General features: G+C 46.9%; 1 protein-coding gene across 1 annotated transcript in view; it reads left to right on the plus strand.

The window, feature by feature from the left end:
- Nucleotides 1-1,311: 1,311 nt before the first annotated feature.
- Nucleotides 1,312-21,177, plus strand: part of LOC141410199 (uncharacterized) — a gene marked incomplete at its 5' end in the record, with an annotated part of 195,210 nt that continues 175,344 nt past the window's right edge. The window contains 3 exons of the mRNA XM_074038979.1: nt 1,312-1,475; nt 1,852-1,879; nt 1,963-2,252. Of these exons, the coding sequence (XP_073895080.1) occupies nt 1,312-1,475; nt 1,852-1,879; nt 1,963-2,252 (482 nt within the window). The remainder of the gene's footprint in view (nt 1,476-1,851; nt 1,880-1,962; nt 2,253-21,177) is intronic.

The raw sequence follows: 21,177 nt of genomic DNA on the forward strand, positions 1-21,177 counted from the left end.
GTATTACAGACAATTTGATGACAAATGACCAATCCCCTAATGTTCAATATAAAAATATCAATTGTATAAGGAGATAACGGGTATTTGGCTAAAATAAAATTCAGTGTGGCCCACCTTCTCCACATGTAACATGCTCTAAAAAGGCATGAATAATTAAATTAGCCCTTCTATTCTCCAGCACAGATCCTGAGCCCAACTGTGGGTGCAGGTGCTTAGAGCCTCGGTCTGCTCTTCTGCCCGCCAGAAGGCAAAGGCCACTCAACTGCCACCTTAAGACAGCCAGGATTCGCCTCTCCCTTTTAATTAATAGAATAATGCTCAGGTTCACTGCATGAGAGCAGCGCTCTCTGACTTTGCATTCATCAGGATAACCTAGGTGGTTTGTTTAAAACTACACATTTCCTGGCTGAGCTCCCAGAAACTGGACTTCAGTGGTTTAATGGGGGTGTGCATAGGACAGGTGATTCTGAGGACCACGAGGGGTTAGGAATTTCGCCGTTAATTCTGGCCAAGGGAGAGATTAGACCATCCAGCATTGTCTGCAGCATATATTTTTTTTTCCTCTTTTGCAATGAATATTTGATGCTCAGCGGGATGAGCCCCAGGATGAGGCACACATCCAAGAAAAATCCATGCCTCTCCATCTTTTCCCCAGGATTGCCCTTTGGTGAGACTCTCCTTTGCGATTGCTTCACTTTCCCGGGTTCATAGAACAAACCTCTTCTTAGTCTCTTTTGTTGTTTCCTATCTGTTCAACAAACACCCACTGCGCAGGACCATCCTCCGGAAAGCCCTCGAGTAGGGCCGTTTGGGAGCCCTTCTTCGTGGGGTGAGCACTGAAGGAACCGGGATCCCATAAGCCCGTTCTTTTGTAGGGGCTGCTCCCTCTCCCATCGCAGGTAACTGGCACCAGGTTGCTAAGCTGTGGATGGGCAACTGGCACAGCGCTTTGGATGTGCGTATTTCAGCACGTGGAGTTGGCCGGTGAAGTCAGCCGAGGTCGGCACAGCGTACAGCAGCGCGCCTGTCCATAGGGAGGAAGGGTCGTCCCGCCTCCCCGCCAGGTCAGTCCCGTTGCGCCTCCTCCTGTCCCACTCTGACTTTCGCGCGCCCAGGCGTCTCTGAGGGTAGCGCCCCGATACTCTCCCCCACCCCAAGGATTCTTCTCCCCACGGGACGGGCTGGGGGCCCGGGAGCGCCACAGACCCCGTGGACCCGGGAAATCGCAGCTTCGTCATAGCTAAGCTCGCCGCGCTCAGCTTTTCCCACCACCTGGAGGATCCACTCTCCGTGCGTCCTTCCCGACCTTAGGCTGCAGAGAAAACGTGGGGGCGGGGATCGAGGAAGCCGCGCGCAGAGGCTCCTAGCGCAGCCCCAGGAGGAATCCTGCCGCCACCAAGAAGCTGTGCGCGCGGCCGGGCTCGGCGCTGACAACAGCCGGATCTACCGGGCCTGCCGCGAGCCTCCGCGTCCAGGTGGGGTCTCCGCGCCCCAATTCCACCCCGCCCCGCCATCGGCGCTCCCCGCAAGTGCGGGGTTTCCACCGGCCCCGGCGTTCGCGCCCACTCACGGTCTCCCTTGCCCCCCCCGCCCCCGGGAGATGCTCCCGGCGTTCTATTCCGCCCTGCCTTGGCCCGCCCAGCGAACGATGTGACCCCGCCCCCTTGCGGTCTCCCCTCCCCCGGTCGCTGCCCCTGCCCCCACCTGTGGCGCTCCGGGCATCTCTAAAGGCCCCAACCAGAGTCATCCAACCCACCCGCGAGGCTAGCGCACCGGCAACGCGGCCCCACCCCCAGGGACTCCGCCCACTTGTGGTGCTACCCCCGCCTCCGCGACCTCACCCACCTCTAGCGCGGCAGCCACCTACGACGACCCCCGCGTAGGTCCTCCTGCCCACACCCGCCCCCGGCCAGCCCCTGCCCCTTTCTCTGCCCCTTTCCCTGCCCCTGCCCCTGCCCCTAGCCGCGCCCCCACCCCCGCAGCCCCTCCTGTGCGCTTGGGCCCCGCCCGTCAAGGCCCTTTGACGCTAGGGCCGGGCGGGGGCGCGGGCGGGGCAGCGTTTCCGAGTCGGGCGCGCGCCGGCAGGGTCTCCATTGCCTGCTGCGCACCCGGACTAGCGGCTGCCCTCGGCCTCCTCGCCTTGGACGCGGACGACTCCCGGGCCCCCAAGGGCTCCTTGCGGAAGTTCCTGGAGCACCTCTCCGGGGCCGGCAAGGCCATCGGCGTGCTGACCAGCGGGGGACATGCTCAAGGTGCGCGCCCCCGTCCGGGCGGCGAGGGAGGGACGGAAGGAGAAGGGGAGAACAGGGAGAAGGGGAGAACAGGGGAAGGGGATGGGGGAACCGGGCAGAAGAGGGGGAAGCGGTGGGAGGACCCGGGGAAAGGTGGGGAAGCGATGGGAAGAACTGGGGAGAAGAGCGGGGAAGCGATGGGAAGAACTGGGGAGAAGCCCGTGCCCGGGAGCGGCAGGGGTACCTGCGGGGCGGCGGGAGCCGGCAAGGCAGCCCCGGGGTCCTTGCCGGGTGGGGCGGAGGAGGAAGGAACACGGCGGTAGGAACCTCCATTCGGAAAATAGTGAGCTTTCCACCCTCTCCGGTTTATGTTTTAAATTGAGCCTGGTAGAGGGGGTCGCCTGGAGCACCTTCCGGGGTCGTTCTGCCTCTGAGCTGTAGGATGGGGCCGGGCTTCCCCTCCGAATCCTGGGTACAGCGCGATCACTTCTTAAGTTGCCCCCGCCCCCCAACTCCGCCCCACGCCACCCCCCAGCATGTCGAGGAAGAAACGGCCGGATCCCGGCGGGCCTCCTGTCGCCTAGGGCCCCCCGCGGCGTGGGCGGGGTCCCGGCTGCTGCAATGCGGGAAACGGCAGGGGTGCTCTGGGTTCCCGCTTGGCGTCTCCGAGGCAGTCCGGCAGCCCCTCGCGTTTCCGCTGGAAGATTTTAAAAAATCTTAAAGATTTTAAAAAATCTCGTGACAAAACCGAAAACTAAAATGGGTCCCAGGCCCTCCCCGCCAGCCTCCGCGGACGGGAAGGACCAGGAAGCGGGGACTCCGGGACGTCAGTGGCGCTGCAGCGCGGGCTCTGGGCTTCCCCTGTCCTGTAATGTGGAAAGGGCTCTCCAGGAGGGGCCGAGCCTGGGCCCACGACGCAGGCGCTCCGGGAGGACATTTAACATTGAAGAGCGAGAGGTGGTGGAGACTGCGCTCCCCAGCCCCCGGGTGCACGTAGGGGCACCGGTGCCCGGGTTCAGGAGGGTGAGGCCTTCTTGGCCAGGTAGCCTTGTTAAATCTATCTGAAAATCACAGATAACTAAGTATCAAGTCGTCACAGATCATTTTAGTATCCTGAATGAGATGGCTACGGAAAACATGAAAACATCGTTACTGGTTACGTGCATGGTGCATCCAAAACATTGTTACCTGCACAGTGGCAGCACTGATATTTGTGGGCTTTTGAACGTGTGGACTGGAGTGTTAAGAGCCCTTCAGAGTTATGACAGTAGTTTGATTTGAATGTTCTTTTCTTGGCGAATAAATGCTGTACATTGAATTTACCCAGGAAACTAGGAAGGTGAACCCACACGAAGGACACAGACCTGTGGGCTGCTCCAGGCGCCCTTAGGGCGTTGCAGGGCGTGAGCCATGCGCTTCCTGCTCAGCCTCCTGAGAGCCGTGACGGCGTCTCTGTTCTGCCTCACACTGGACCCGCTAGTTTCATATTCTTGTTATGGTTCCGAGGCTACAAGCGGTTGGATTCTGTGAGACACTCTCTGTCTTCCTCCTCCGGCTGCTTTCAAATGGGTCGTCTTTTTTTAGAACTGATTTTTTAAGCAGTGATTGATGGGGTGAGTTGTAGTGCTGTCCTGAACTGCAGAGGGAGTGCATTGAGGAACCTGGGTTTTGATGCTGTGCACATCAGCAGAGTCACCAGCCCAGGGCCCTGTCAGTTCCATTATTAAGCTCATTTCTTGCTCTTGTCATCGTTACTCAGACGCCTTAAAAAAAAAGCAAACTCCTGCTTACCGTCACTGGCTGAGTTTGGCAAATGGGTGTTTACCCTGGAAAGAGGGGCATTTTGTCCTCTGGAACGTCTAAGGCGCCCTTTGGTGAGGTGGTCTGTTTCTGACCACTCTATCCCGTGGGCGTCCTTCCTGCTTCCACCTTCCCTTTCCGAACGCCTCCGCCTCCAGGGCTTTAACTTTCCTTCTGTGTGTGTGCCACGCAGAGGTTATGACTGTTGTGCCAGTGCCCTGTTTTTTCTCTCTCTTTCTTTCTTTCTTTCTTTCTTTCTTTCTTTCTTTCTTTCTTTCTTTCTTTCTTTCTTTCTTTCTTTCTTTTTTTTTTTTTTTTGCTGAGGGCCCAAAACTTGCTGCATCTCAAAAGAAGCAATTGCATCCATTTGTTCGCGATGAGCATAAACTGCTCTTTAAGGGATACTAATTGGTAAACCCGGCTGCTGTGGGTAGAAAGACAGAGGTGGCCGCGGAAGCAGAGCTCTGCCTCTTGGAAGCCTGCACAACCTTCCTGCTTTCTTTCTTCAATATCCGCGGGGGGGGGGGGGTTGGTGGTTAATTTTAATAAGCCCTGGAAACCAACAAAGCAGGAAAGTGCTAAGATATTGAGGTGTGAGATTTAAAATGACAACCAGCAGCCTCTCATTCTTCCTTCACTGAGGAAGGAAGGAACCAGTTGCCTCTTCGTTTTGGGGCTGCAGGGTATGTTTGACAGAGACACTGGCCCTTTGTGCTGTGTGACTCATGAATTGAGATAGTTCTTTACTAAGTGTTTTGTGCAGTAGGTATGAAAATGGGGAAAGAGGGAGCACTGTCCGGGGTGGAGAGGCGTGGAGAGACGCTGTGATACATAGCGAGTCCTTTTCTTCTGGGCTCCTGGTTTTCAATCTTTTTCTTCTTTTTTTCCTAACAGCTTGAAAGATGATTTTTGTGTCTTAATTAAAAGATTGAAGACTGTGGGTCAGACCGAAACTAATTCCATTGGCATCAAAGAAAAGAATTCTTTACATATTTATCGATAGGCATAATTAATTTTTTTATTTTTTGCTGAATTATCTGGTTAGTCAAATCATACATTAGAGAAGTAATATTAAAAATTAAAAAATAAAAAATGTATCTGTAAACATATCCCCCTTCCATTCCAGTCTTTGTCTCTGTGTAATTTTAGAACCTTGGGCCATGATGTACATAGAGTTTATATTCTTTTAATATCTTGCTACTTCATTGTTTTCATGTTTAATCTTTGGGTTGATGTATCACAGGTTACTTGACCGTTTCTTACAGGTGTTTGGTTTAGTTTTTTTTTTCCCTTAACGCTAATGTAAATTTGAGTGTTTGGATGGTAGTTTTAGCAGAATTTAAGGCAGAGTCTCAGTTAGGGTGATGGATCGATTTATAGTCCCTAGTTTGAGGAGGGAGGTGGCAATATGCCCTTTCTTCTAAAATTGATATGTTAAATCACAATGGACATTTACATGATTTTGAGCACTTGGGACTCCCCTGGGGTTCACTGGTATTGCAAGGTCAGGGCTGGGGATCTTCTGCTGGAGAGGCCCCCAGCGTGCCCAGCGCAGGGTCCTGAGTGTGTTGCTGCAGGACAAGCTCTGGGCTTTGCCCTGCAGCGGCTGTCGCTCTGGGAAGAGCTGGCTGCTCCAGGAATGAGGCCTATGCTCTGAAGCTCACAGTCAGCAGACCAGCAAAGGTCAGCACAGATGACCTTATATGAATCATTCATTTAACAAGCATTCATGGAATACACATTCCATGCAGTTGGAACTTAGAGTGGAAGGCCATCAGTTCACTGTTGTCTCAGCAGAACTTTGTCCCTGGGTCCCTGTTGAACTTAGAGTGGAAGGCCATCAACTCACTGTTGTCTGAGCAGAGCTTGGTCCCTGGGTCCCTGTTGAACTTAGAGTGGAAGGCCATCAGCTCACTCTTGTCTGAGCAGAGCTTGGTCTCTGGCTCCCTGTTGTAGCCTCCGCTCCTAGGAGGTGCACGGTGAGTGTTGGGGGACCCTCCACAGGCACAATTGCTGAACAAGGACCCCTCCCAAGGGTGTCAGCCCTAGGCCCTGAGCTCTGAAGAGGAGGAAGGCATTCCTGGGGCCATCTCCCCTTCTGGATACTGAGCTCTGCACAGAGAGAAACTCTTCTACATTCACTGCAGTGAAGTTCATACTTTAGAGACTGGGGCCTGCATTCCCCAGAATTTCCATGGCCACAGGTGGTTTCCGCACCATGCGACTGGTGTCTATGTTCCCTGGAATTTCCGTGGCCATAGATGGTGGCTGTACCATGTGACTGGGGTCTGCATTCCCTGGAATTTCCGTGACTGCAGGTGGTGGCTGCACCATGTCACTGGAGTCTGTGTTCCCCAGGATTTCTGTGACCACAGGTGGTAGCTGCACCATGCGACTGGAGTCTGTGTTCCCCAGGATTTCTGTGACCACAGGTGGTAGCTGCACCATGCGACTGGAGTCTGTGTTCCCCAGGATTTCTGTGACCACAGGTGGTAGCTGTACCATGTAACTGAGGGTCTGCGTTCCCCTGAATTTCCGTGGCCATAGGTGGTGGCTGTACCATGGGAATGAGGGTCTGTGTTCTCTGGAATTTCCATGGCCATAGGTAGTGGCTGTACCATGCGACTGGGGTCTGCGTTCTCCAGAATTTCTGTGGCTGCAGGCTGTGGCTGCACCATGCGACTGGGGTATGCATTCCTCGGAATTTCCGTGGCCATATATGGTGGCTGTACCATGTGACTGAGGGTCTGCATTCCTTGGAATTTCCATGGCCATAGATAGTGGCTGTACCATGTGTCTGAGGGTCTGCGTTCTCTGGAATTTCTGTGGCTGCAGATAGTGGCTGTACCATGTGACGGAGGGTCTGCATTCCTGGAATTTCTGTGGTCGCACATGGTGGCTGTACCATACAACTGGGGTCTACATTCCCTGGAATTTCCTTGGCCACAGGCAGTGGCTGCACCATGCATCAGGTCCTCTGTCTCAGAAATTGGTGCCATTGTCTCTGTTACTCCCTCGCCTGACACACAGAGGCAGTTCCTGACTTTATCACTCCCAGGAAACACACAGGCATCTGTTTTGGATCCTTGTTTTATTTCCCCATCACCTTTCTCATCAAAGGGAAATTCACATCCCTCTAAAGCTGAAAATGGTGTGGGGCCCCCTGGTGGTCTTTCCAAGGCATTATCAGCAGGTAAATTAGATCATGTGGGCCAGTGTACCTGAAATGAAAACAGAAAGGTAAGTCGTGTCACTAAGCTTTGGTGGGAGATTCAGGGTCTTTGTTAGTGGCAGAATCATCCAAAGTAAGTTGTTTGTTCACTGCAGATCTAGATGGTTGGCTGTGTCAGGATTAAACTTAGCCAGTGTCGACAGAGTGTCGCTTAATCCCTCACGGAAGCGTGTCAAGTACATTGAAGAATAGCTGCCAAGTCTGCTATTGTCGGGAGAGAGGCAGGTACGTCTCTCGCTTAGCCCAGTGCTGCAGGAGGCCAGGCTCACGTCAGGCTGTGCGTGTGAGTGGGTTGGATTTTTAGCACTCTGGGACGGTAAAGCACAAACATCTATTTTTAACTTGTGGGTGACCTTCTTCTGTGCTGCTTGAGTCTCTGTGGGCCTTTCTCTGTTTCCTTCCTGAGGAGTCTGTGCCAGGGTCCCAAGCGTTCTCTGGGCTGCACCTCCGCGCCTGCCCAGTGAGGAGCCTCCTCCTGGTGGCTGTGGGACTGGGCTGGGCCCACACTGTCAGCATCGTCTGGGGTAAGCAAGCCCGTCCTTCCACACCTCAGTGTCCCCAGCTGTTGAACAGGGCTAATCAACTGACCGTCAGGATTAATGGGGATCAGATGCGCTCATCTCATAGCCCTGCTTGGTAAATAGCCACTTCCACTCTGTCCTCCAATGTGCTACTCTAGACTTTTTCTTTACCTCCATTTAGCCAGGTGATTCGAGGTGACAGTGACAGTGACTATCAAGAGGGATGTACAGAGGAAACCAGTGGAAGAGAGCTCGAGGAGCAGACATGGGCGCAGGGAGCACAGTGCGGGGAGCACGGCTGCAGGGAGCATAGGCATGGGGAGCACAGATAGGTGTAGGGAGCATGGGCGTGGAGAGGACGGGTGCGGGGAGAACGGGTGTGGGGAGCACGGGCGTGTGAAGCATGGGTGCGGGGAGCACGGGTGCTGGGAGCACAGGGCATGGAGAGCATGTGTGTACTTGCTCTGCTCTGACAGAGGCTGCCGAGCATGTACTCTGTGCTCAGATGGGTCAGAGCCTCAGTGCCTCTTTTTAAAAAAAAAAAAAAAAAAAAAAAATCTTTTTTTAAAGATAGGACTTCTGTCTTCCTGGTGGCCCCTTTTAGTCGATACTCTTTTAAGCCTGCTTTTCCAGAGAAAAGCTAGGAAGGATGGCCTATATAGGTTCCAGTCTGGGCATATCTGGAAGAATGGGTCTTTTTTAGGTTTGAGTCTGGCGTACCTGGGGACATCTTTGAACCTCCACTCAGAGTCCCAGAACCACGTGTAGAGGCTCCCCAAATGTCTGCTGGGACTTTCCCCTCTGCTCGCGGATGATGAAGAGCAGAACCTCACCCTGCCACGACCTCTGGGGTCCTCCTTCCTGGAGGGCAGTGCCTTGGTGACCAGCGTGTGTAGGAGTCTGAGCTGGCACCTTCGGGCTATGCTGTGCAGCGGGGGCTCATGCCATGGGGCATTCTTGTGTTCTGCACCGGGACTGGTGACGTTGGGCATCCTCGTGCAGTGTGGACCACATGAGGTGCACATGAGCCAGACAGCTCCCGGAATTCGGAGCCTGGCTCTGTCTCAGGCCACCCACCTGTCTGTGGCATTTCTGAGGGATTGTGGGGACCGTATGAGTCTGTGTCCCCACCCTTACTGGCTGGACACCTGTGCCAGGCTGGAGTTTTATGTTTCACCATCCCCTGTTCCGAGTTGTGTGAATATTTATTTTCATTACCTACTCTCATGAGCTTTCCTTTTTAAAAAAAAAAAAAATCGGAGACAGATTTTGAAGTCCCCTGGCCCCACCGTTCGTGGACCTAATGGTATTGCAGAAATTATGACTTCAATTATGTATAATAACTGGGGCTACTTTAAAAGTCATGTAAAGGAACAAGGTGGAATAGCCATTTCAAGCTGTACATCATGCTGGATTCTTAAGTGAACATTATCAGGCTTTCAACACATTTTCTCTTTTTATTTACTTTGGAGAATATAACGGATGCTCAGAAGCTGTTGGGATTTAGTAAGAGGAAGTTATCCTTAAGAAGCTATTTAAGCAAGGGGACAGTTGGAGTAAACGTAAATTATGAACACACACCTATTCCAAACCAGAGAAATAAAAGCATCAACTGTACTGGGGTTGAAACTTGGGTGCTAGTGTGTCTTTCCTGCCCACAGTGACTGTGGCAGTGCTGTGGGCAGGAAATTCTGGAAAGAAGACTTGGTGCCAGTGGTAATTTTTGTGACGATTCATTTGCTTTCAGCTCAAGTGACTATAGTCTTACTTGCAAATGGCTAGGTCTCCACCAATGGACCACAACACTGACATAGGACACATGAGAAATGACCCTTGGGTTTTTAAGAATTATTATTTTTAATGGACACATTATAGTACATATCCATGGGATACAGTATGATATTTCAATACATGTTTTTCGTGTGTAATTAGCAACTCAGGGTAATTAGCATGTCCATCATCTCAAACATTTGTCATTTCTTAATGCTGGGAATATTTAAAATCCTCTCTTCTAGCTGCTTGAAAATATACAATAAATTGTAAACTATAGTCACCCTACAAGGCTATAGCACACTAACCCTTATTTTTACTATCTAGATGTAATTTTGTATCCATTAGACAACCTCTCCCTTTCTGCCTTCCCGCCGCCCTTTCCTGTCTCTAGAAGCCACTGTTCTACCTTCCGAGGTTAGAATATCGTTTTCCTCATAGAGATCTTTAACCTTCTTGGTTAGATTTCTTCTGAGGTATTTTTATTTTTATTTTATATTTTTGTAGTTAAATGGGATTGCTTTCTTGATTTCTTTTTTCACTGGCTCATTGTTGGTCTTTAGAAATGCTACTGATTTTTATATGTTGATTTTGTATTCTGTAACTTTACTGAATTTGTTTATCAGTTCAAAGAGATTTTTGCTGGAGTCTTTTTTTTTTTTTTTTAATATATAAGAGCACATTGTCTGAAAACAGACAATTAGAGTGCCTCCTTTCCACTTTGGGTGCCCTTGATTTCTTTCTCTTGCCTAACTGCTCTTGACTAGGACGTTCAGTGCTGTGTTGAATAGGAGTGGCACAAGTGGGCGTCCTTGTCTTGTTACAGATCTCAGAGAAAAAGCTCTTAGTGTTTCCCCATTCCCCATTATGTTAGCTGTGGGTTTGTCACATATGGCCTTTATTGTGTTGAGGTATTTTTCCTTCAGTGCCTCTTTTGTTGAGACTTTCTATCATGAAGCAGCGTTGAATTTTATCAAATGCTTTTTCTGTATCTATCGAAATGATATTATGGTTTTTGTCCTTAATTCTGTTGATGTGATGTAGCATGATTATTGATTTGTGTTTGTTCAGCAATCCGTGCATCCTGGGATAAATCCCACTTGATCATGGTGTATAATCTTTTTGATTTGCTGTTGGATTCAGTTTGTTAGTATTTTGTTGAGGATTTTTGCATCTGTGTTCATCAGGGATATTGACCTATAGTTTTGTCTTTTTATTGTGTCGTTGTCTTATTTTGGTATCAGGGTAATGCTGGTCTTGAAGAATGAACTTGGCAGGATTCCCTCCTCTTCAATACTTTTGGAATAGTTTGAGAAGAATTGAAACAAAAATGTGTAGAATTCAGCTGCGAAGTCACCTAGTTCTGGGCTTTTCTTTGTTGGGAGACTTTTTATTATTACTTAGTCATACATGTTACTCATTATTGGTCTGTTTTAGGATTTCCGTTTCTTCTTGGTTCCATCTTGGTAGGTTGTACGTGTCCGGGAATTTATCCATTTCTTCTAGGTTTTCCAATCTGTTGACATATAGTTGTTCAAAATAGTCTGTAATGATCCCTTGTATTTCTGTGATATCAACTGTCATTCTCCTTTTCTGTTTCTAATTTTATTTCTTTGGGATTTCTTTTTGTTTGCTTAGTGTAGCTAATGGTTTGTCTATTTTATTTATCTTTTCAAAAAACCAACATTTTTTTCTTCATTTTTATATTTGTTAGTTTCAAGTTTATTTAGTTCCTCTTTGATCTTTGTTATTTCTTTTCTTCTACCACTTTTGGATTTGATTTGTTCTTGCTCTTCTAGCTCATTGCAGTTCGTTGTTAGGTTGTTTATTTTAAATCTGTTTTTTAAATGTAGGAGTTTATTGTTATAAACTTTCCTCTTAATACTGCTTTTGCTGTATACCATAAACTTTGATATGTTGTGTTTCTGTTTTCATTTATTTCAAGAAATTTTTAAATTTCCTTCTTCATTTCTTCATTGACCCATTGGCTATTCAAGGGCATATTGTTTAATTTCTATGTATTTATACAGTTTTGAAAGTTCTCCTTGTTGTTGATTTTTTTTTAAATTAAACTTTGTGTTCTAGGGTACATGTTCACAATGTGCGGGTTTATTACATATGTATTCACGTGCCAAGTTGGTATGCTGCACCCATTAACTCATCATTTACATTAGGTATATCTCCTAATGCTATCCCTCCCCCCTCCCTCCTCCCCCCTCCCCACAACAGGCCCCAGTGTGTGATGTTTCCTTTCCTGTGTCCAAGTGATCTCACTGTTCATTTCCCACCTATGAGTGAGAACATGCGGTGTTTAGTTTTCTGTCCTTGCGATAGTTTGCTGAGAATGATGGTTTCCAGCTCCATCCATGTCCCTACAAAGGACATGAACTCATCCTTTTTTATGGCTGCATAGTATACCATGGTGTATATGTGCCACATTTTCTTAATCCAGTCTGTCATTGATGGACATTTGGGTTAGTTCCAAGTCTTTGCTGTTGTGAATAGTGCCGCAATAAACATACGTGTGCATGTGTCTTTATAGCAGCATGATTTATAATCCTTTGGGTATATACCCAGTATTGGGATGGCTGGGTCAAATGGTATTTCTAGTACTAGATCCTTGAGGAATGACCACACTGTCTTCCACAATGGTTGAACTAGTTTACAGTCCCACCAACAGTGTAAAAGTGTTCCTATTTCTCCACATCCTCTCCAGCACCTGTTGTTTCCTGACTTTTTAATGATCACCATTCTAACTGGTGTGAGATGGTATCTCATTGTGGTTTTGATTTGCATTTCTCTGATGGCGAGTGCTTATTGTAGCAGGACTAGCCTCAGACAAAACATGATGGGAGGCTACATGTATCAGCTAACAGAACAAAACGTTTTACACTGCTTTCTCAAACAATGTCTGGAATTTACAGATAACACTAGTAGTTTTGGTCAGGGGTTAATATTATTATTATTATTTTAACCACCAGGGCCAGGTGGTGGTGCCAAGGTCGTCTAGCTATTTATCTTACTTCTGTTTCTTTCTAACTTTTTGTTTTCTCCCCCTTCTCCTGTCTTATAAACTAGGGAAAAGGGGAGACGGGGAAAAGCTGGGAAAGACAACAGGAGAAGTGGTGGTCTCATTCTATATTATGAGCATTTTTTCATGTCTCTATTGGCTGCATAAATGTCTTCTTTTGAGAAGTGTCTGTTCCTTGTTGTTGATTTATAGCTTTATTCTGTTAGAGTCTGAGAATATCCTAGATGTTATTTCAATTTTAGAAAAAATGTATTGAGAATTCTTTTGTAGCCTAGCATGTGGTGGATTCTAGAGGATGTTCCATGTGCTGAGAAGAATGTGCATTTTGTATCTGTTGGATGAAATGTTCTGTAAATGTCTGTTAGGTCCATTTGGTCTACACTGGACTTTAAATTTGATGTTTTGTTGTTATTTTTTGTCTAGATGACCTCCAGTACTGACAGTGGGATTTTGAAGCTCCTACTATTGTTGTGTTGGTGTCTCCCTGTCTCTCTCTATACATATATATGTATATATAAATTTATTTGAGACAGAGTTTTGCTCTTGTTGCCTAAGCTGGAGGGCAGAGGTGCAATCTCAACTCATTGCAACCTCCACCTCCTGAGTTCAAGTGATTCTCCTGCCTCAGCCTCCCAAGTAGCTGGGATTACAGGCATGTGCCACCATGCTGGGCTAATTTTTTGTATTAGTAGAGACAGGGTTTCACCATATTGGCCAGGCTGGTCTTAAACTCCTGACCTCAGGTGATCCACCTGCCTCCACATCCCTCCAAAAATGCTGGGATTATGGGCGTGAGGCACCGCGCCCGACCTCTCTCTCTATTTAGATCTACTAATATTTGCTTTATATATCTGAGTGCTTTGTTGTTGGGTGCACATATACTCGTAATTGTTATATCCTTTTGCTATTTTTATCTCTTTATTATATAATTACCTTTTTGTCTCCTTTTTACAGTTTTTGACTTAAATTGTGATTGATCTGAAATAAATATGGCTACTCTTGCTTACTTTTGATTTCCATTAATGTGGAATGTGTTTTTCCATCCCTTCACATTTAGTCTATGTGTGTCTTTGCAGCTGAACTGAGTTTTTTGTAGGCAGCATATACTCGGTTTTTCTTGTTTTAAATTCATTCAGGCTGTCTCTATCTTTTAATTGGGAATCTTGGGATTATTTTGCTATTGATATCACAGTCCAGACATTAAGATTTTCTCACTTAAGTCGCTTGTACACAAATTAATATGAAGAGGAAGTAGAGTTTTTCTTTTGTCCTTTTGAAGAGAGTGATGGATTATTATTTTGACTTCATGCAAGTGAGGGACTCACCATGCCTGTTGGGATTTTAGAATTTCTTTCCTGTTATTAGGAACAGCAATGATCTGTAATGGGTTCCTGGAATCATCCAGTGATGGTCTGAATATCTTAAAAGTTTCCTTTCATGTCTCATTTTCTATTTCTCCCCTAGTAGCCATGCACCCGGGGCAGGACCTGGCCTTACATTTCCTTGGTTTCTTGATGATTTTTTAGGTTTAGTGTTTGACACAGTTAGGATTCTGGATAAAATCAGCCCTCCTGGGAAGTGTGTAAGTCAAACAAGGAGTTTCTGGTGGCGTTATACAGGTTTCCCATGCCCCGTGAGTACAGGAATAGCCCCCTGGGGAAGGAGAATGGGCACATGATGGCAGGGAGCCATTCTTGGATGGTCCCATCGTTCTGCAGGAATTGTCATGCAGGAAGAAGAAGCACATGGCGACTGAGCTGGTAGTGATTCTGCTGATAGTTTTGATCGTTATGATTTGCTCCTGAAAGGTGATGTGGGATGAACTGCAATATTTAGAATGCTGACATTCCTTGAAACAAAGATATAGAAAAAGGCTTATAATTGCATGATGCCTTGTAGTTTTCAGCTGCTCTCATGTGGATCCTTTTTCGTCCTTCTGAAATGCTTTCCCAGGAGAGAGCGTTGTTCTTCGTGTATAGATGAGGAGCCTGGGTTTCAAATGGTTAGGAATTCAGTGCACGCATTGGAATCTTTAGTTTCCTGGAACATTTTCTATTCAAGTATAGACCACATGGCCTCTAAAGGCTGGCTCATTCTTAACACCGCGAATGGGCACCCAGCCTCACCTCTGGGGTGGGTGGCAGGAACTCCACAGCCATCCTGGGTGCTCTGGGGTGGGGTGGCTGAGCTGTGGCAGCCCCTCCCAGCTGAGCAGCAAGGCTGGGGAAAGCTCATTCCATTCCCCTTGGTTCTAACCAGGTAGAGGCTTACACTGCACATTTCCTTAGCTGGGAACCTTTAGAACTTTACATTTAAATCTAGTCTGTGATCCAGGGGGTAGACACATGGGTATTCACTGTACAATTCCTACATTTTTTTGTATATTTAAAAAATTTTTTTATGTGTCGTGGATGACAAAAGAAATGAGACCCCTTTGAGTTAGCTTTTCTGTACAGCATCTTCTAGAATCAGGAGGCTGGACAGGGTTTAGTTTCATCAGAAATCTGAATCTTTCTGGTCAAGAGACGGCACTATTAAGTTCTTGGTTGTGTGGTTTCTGGGAAAGAAATATTCTAAATGAGTTCCAGGAATCACCTCTGTGGGATTTCTACAGGAAAAGTGACCACTCTTGAAGCTTCTCTGTCACTAACAAGAATAATGGTGACGGTTTCTAAGCTGTCTCCAGCCAATCTTTAATTCTTTTATGCAGAGTGCTTTTATTCCAAGTGAAGTGCCCTTCTGTTTAATAGTGACCTGCAGTTATTACAGGGATTGCAGCTGCATTTGATGGACGTGAACCTGCTCATCTCTGGCTCCCCAGCTTCGCCTCTGGGGTGCGTGGCAGGAGCTCCACAGCCATCCTGAGTGCTCTGGGGTGGGAAGTCTCTAGGGGGAGTGGACAGTGCATGGCCGGGACGTTCCTGTCCGACGTTCCACACTGGTGTATGGGCGTCTCTGCCCTGTTTCCTCCGTCCGTGCGTCTGTGGCGTTTCCTCTGTTCGTGCATCTGTGGACTGTTTTCTCCGTGTGTGCCTCTGTGGCACGTTTTCTCCGTCCATGCGTCTGTGGCGTTTCTTCCATCCGTGCGTCAGTGGCGTTTCTTTCGTCCCTGCGTCTGTGGCACTTTTCCTCCCTCCGTGCGTCTGTGGCACTTTTCTTCCCTCCATGCGTCTGTGGTGTTTCCTCCGTCCGTGCGTCTGTGGTGTTTTCTCCGTCTGTGGATCTGTGGCGTTTCCTCTGTGAGTCTGTGGCCTGTTTTCTCCATCCACACTGAAGGCCGTCACTTCGCTCTAGTCACCACTTACTGATCGCTCCCTGTGTGCTGAGCCTGTGTCAGGCGTGTGGCGTGTGTCACCTGTGTGGCAGGGGTTTGCGTGACACACAGGGACACACGCTTGGGGAGCTGCAGTGATGGGGTCATAGCCACGCAGCTCAGCCCTCGGTCTGAGGGTCTTGGTGCCCACCCAGCTCTTCCCGAAGCAGCCTCGGGGCAGATCCCAGCTCTGCTTTCTCTCCTCGAGGTACCTCATGAGGTAAACTAAGCAAATCGAAAGTAGGAAACAGTTGTGAAATGAGGCCTGGGTTCAAGTGTGTGTGTTCATTTCTCTTTACATGTTTACTTCACGTACCCCCAATGATATACTTTCCAGCTGGTATAACAATTAATTACCAGCCATTACTGGTACAAAATTCCATGAAGGATATTTGAGGAGGGCATAGTCTCAAAAACATGCTTGATTTTCACAGTTGTGATTTGCATGATAAAGCTGTCAGGACTGTGACTTTCTTTTGTTATCTTATTTTTATTTTTAGACCCTTGGGAGGAAGTTATTTAGTGATTACTTATAATTGTGAAAATAATGTAATGATTACAGAATCTCATTAGAATAAATACTATATTTTCTGTTCCTTATGTCAATGAAATCATATTAATCCAGGCCGATGTTGGCAGGAATTGTCACGTTTAAAATGGGTAAGATATTTATGTGATGTGACGACCTCCCGTATTGTCTCTGGAACATATCAGAACTTTCATCTCAATTCTCACTTTTTAACACTCTACCTTGTTTTGTAATTATTCTTGTTTGCATCAGAATTTTGAATCCACGTACCTGAGATGATACTTACGTATGCATGTACGCATGCATGTGTGTGCATGTGTGTAGGCGTGTGTATGTGCATGTCCACGTGTCCATGTGCACGTGTATATATATGTATGTGTGTGCATGTGTACGTGTGTATATGAGTGTACGTGTATGTGCATATGCGTGTGTATGCATGTATGTGCATATGTGTGCATGCATGTGTGCTCATGCACACATGTGTATGTGTGTATGTGTATGCACATATGTACACGTGTGTGTACATGTATAGGAACGTGTATGCATGTGTATGCATCTGTGTGCACACAGATATACCTTTTCCTTTCATACAGGCTGTTTTGAGTATTGCTGTTAGGCAGTGACAACTTTCTGTTTCCTCAGTCAGAAAATGGGTAGCTCATCATTAATAAAGATGAGCATTCAACATCAAGAATAACTAAATACAAATGAAATTGTCATATTAAATAAATAAATTCCAAAACAAAGGCAATGTTCTGTACTATGTGTTCACATTGAACTTTCTTATAAAAATTGGTGTGAATGTTTCCCACTTATTGGAAATCACATGACTAGTTTAAGCCAAAACGTGGAATATTAATTAATTCTGTTTTCAGATCACTTTTGCATATTTATGATTGATCTGTTCTGCTGTTCTGGAAGCTCTGAAAACCACTCTGTCTTACTCTAGCTGGTGCCACGGTTGTGAGAATTCAGGGAAACAAGGTTTTTGCCAGTTTAAGTATTTTAGATCTCAAACTGCCTCTTTTCTGCATCATAAACCAGTCTTAAAGAAAGACATAGTGTGACTTGTAGTGGATTATGTCAGTTTTATTTTCTGTGGCTGAATCATCACTCTACATTGTGAATTAATGTTATTTTTCAGATCGTCTTTATAACACAGGGAGGTTCTCCAGTGTTGAGTGCAGGTTCAGTGAAAGTACTAACACTGTTACTACGGACTTAAACAGACTTGTTTTCTGAGGTGATAACCTTGGAGTCAGGCATTCAGTGTCCGCCCATCTCTTGGTTCCGAGTTCTCGGTCCCCTCCCGCTCTCCTCTCCCTGTACCCTTACTACTGTCTTACCTTCTTTTTGACTCCTAGGCCCTCGGAAGATGGTGTGTTGGGGGCAGGTGCCTGCTGTGAATCTTTGATAACTTTGGGAGAGAACTTTTTCTTTGGAGCAAGACCCCTCTCAATAAACTTTCAGTAGCCTGAGTATCATCTGTTGTGTGAACTATTTGTGGAAAATGTTCAGCATTTTTCCTTGGATTTTGACTGATCTTTCTCCACCTGCCAGTTTCTTCTCAGTTTGCCATGTCTGTACCCTCACCAACCCGTTCCAGCCTGTTTACGTGTAAAGTATTTGAAGCAGAGCTCTGCAGATGAGAGAGTGTGTGTCACCCCCCGAGTTCCCTTCCTGGCCTCTGAGTGTCGGTTGTGTTTTGTTCCGAGGGACGACTCTGAGGCTCCTGGCCCCTGTTTTGGAGTACCTCACACTAAAGTGGGTGTAAAATGAAAAATGGGTTTATGCTGTATTATTATAATTCATAGAGTAGATGATAAAAATGCTTGAATCTGAACAGCAACTGAAAATGAGGACATGGTACCAGTTTGGATGTTGGACGACTTTCTTGAAAAAAGTTTTCATCAAATTTAGAAACTGTGCGTGTGCTGTTTTCTATTTCATACTTAGAATCTGTATAGTGTGTGTTGTATGAATGTGTTGTATGAGTGTGTTGTGTTGTATGTGAGTTGCATGGGTTGTATGTGTGTTGTATGTGCATATTGTGTTGAGTTGCACTTATTGTACGTTTGAGTGTTGTGTGTTGTATGAGTGTGTTGTGCGTGTATTTGTGAGTTGCATGCTTTGTATGTTGTATGAGTGTTGTGTGTTGTATGTGTGTATGTGTATGTCGTATATGAGTTGCATGTATTGTGTGTGATGTATGAGTGTTGTGTGTTGTATGAGTGTGTTGTACATATGTTTATGGGTTGCATGTGTTGTGTGTTGTATGAGTGTTGTGTGTTGTGAGTGAATTGTACATGTATTTGTGTTGAGTTGCGTGTGTTGTGTGCATGTTGTATGTGTTATATGTTGTATGAGTGTGTTGTACGTGCATGCTGTGTTATGCGTGAGTTGCATGTGTTGTATGTGTTGTATGAGTGTATTGTATGTGTATGTTGTGTTGTGAGTTGCATGTATTGTGTGTACGTTGTATGAGTGTTGTGTTGTATGAGTGTGTTGTACGTGAATGTTGTGTTGAGTTGCGTGTGTTGTGTGTGTTGTACGTGCATGTTGTGTTGAACGTGAGTTGCATGTGTTGTACGTGAGCTGTATGAGTGTGTTGTGTGTGTATGTTGTGAGTTGCATGTATTGTATGTATGTTGTATGAGTGTTGTGTGTGCATGTTGTGTTGTGAGTTACGTGTGTTGTGTGTTGTATGAGTGTTGTGTGTTGTATGAGTGTGTTGCATGTGCGTGTTGTATGTGAGTTGTGTGTTGTGTGTGCTGTATGAGTGCATTGTACGTGCATGTTGTGTTGTATGTAAGTTACGTGTGCTGTATGTGTATATGAGTGTGTTGTACGCACATGTTGTGTTGTGAGTTGCATGTATTGGTTATGTGTCGTATGAGTGTGTTATAAATGCACATTGTGTTGTGAGTCACATGTATTGGGTATGTGTTGTATAGGTTGTGTGTGATTGTGTGCAGTGTGTGTTGTCAGTGTTGTATAAGCCCATTGTACATGCGTGTTGTGTTGCATGTGAGTTGCATGTCAGTGTGTGCCATGTGAGAGGCGTGGCATCCACATGACTGCTCCTCAGTGAGTCCTGCCTTGCAGCCCCTTCAAGCTTGTATCTTCCCGAGCAGCCTAGAAGCAGTAGCCTGTTTGCCTCTGCCCCTCCCCAGGGGGCCTCAGCCAGATCCTGTGCTCAGCCCCCGGCTGGACAGTCTGCCTCTCTTGTCTCTCTCTCTTCTCTCTCATCGTCCTCCTGCGCCTCCTCCTTCTCGGGACCTGCATCCTTCCTCTGTGCTTCCTGGCAAGCCACACCTGGGACGTTGGAGTTCAGGCTGTCCTCCAAACCGTTTGCTCCTCTCTGAAGAGCGCCCCCCTTGACTGGCCGTGAGCAGCTGGAGTGGATTGCAGGGAAGGGAGGTGGGTGTTCCTGTAGAGACGCCAGGGTCTTACCTGGGGAGAGGGGAGCCTGCACTGGGCAGGCCGCCCTCCTGAGGAAGGGGATGGGGTGGGAGGAGGCTCTCGTGGACAAGGGGCCCACCTCCTGCCCTCCTTCCCTCTATCCCAGTCTGTTGTGAGGGAGGGCGGGACCCTAGGTGATTTCTATGCAGATCTTCAATTATCCACGCTGTGAAACAAATACTTCTGTTTTTAAGATCAGAGGAAATCTCCTTTGTTTGTCTGCCTTTTATTTTATTTTATTTTATTTTATTTTATTTTATTTTATTTTATTTTATTTGAGAAGGAGTTGCCCAGGCTAGAGTGCAGTGGCGTGACCTCGGCTCACTGCAACCTCCACCTCCCAGGTTCAAGCAATTCTCCTGCTTCAGCCTCCTAGGTAGCTGGGATTACAGGTGCCCGCCACCACATCCGGGTAATTTTTGCATTTTTAGTAGAGATGGGGTTTCACCATGTTGACCAGGCTGGTCTCAAACTCGTGACCTCAAGTGATCCACCCGCCTTGGCCTTCCAAGGGGTTGGGATTACAGGCGTGAGCCACCGTGCCCGGTCTCTCTGCCTCTTAGTTAGAACCTGTGTATTTTATGTTTTACATTTCACTTTTCTGGGTCAGAACAGTAGTGTTTCTTTTTCGCAGTGTTGCTATGAATGTCCTTTACGATTAGGAGACTGGGTTGGCTGCCCACTGGAGAGTGGTATCACTGGGTCACGGTCACCATCTGCCGCAGCAGCGTCCAGAGTGTTTAGAGTCTTTCCTGGACGTAGACACCCTTTTGTCTGACATTCAGATAAAACCAATCACCACATTCAGATAAAGAGGTCAGAGCTGGGAACCGTTAGTGCACATCCACCTCTCCCGAGAGTGTTCACGCCTCTTCCACGCGGGGCTAGGCTGCTGCTGAGCATGGTTCTGCTGGCTGTGGCTGTGGCCTCTTTCCTCAACCACAGCCATCGCAGGCCTGCCACAGTTTTTATTCTTCTAGAAGAGAATAGGCAACACAAGAGAAGCAAGGTATGTTAGATATGAAACCGTTAAAAATTATTTCCTCAAACATTGTATATATTTTTTGCCCATACCTAATTTGATAGCAATTTTAAAAAGATTAAAATGAAAAAAAAATTCCCCTATATTAAGTCTTTGAAAGGCATCCAACTTAGTTTTCATACAATTATTCTCTCTTTGGAGTCATACTTTATTGGTTTCAGTAATGTGTAACAAATGCACCAGCGTAAACAGATTTAGGAGCAAACAACTGCTTCGTAATTATAGTTCAGCTCGCGGGGCCCAGCT

This window comes from Macaca fascicularis, chromosome 4, assembly GCF_037993035.2.
Source record: "Macaca fascicularis isolate 582-1 chromosome 4, T2T-MFA8v1.1".
NCBI lineage: Eukaryota > Metazoa > Chordata > Mammalia > Primates > Cercopithecidae > Macaca > Macaca fascicularis.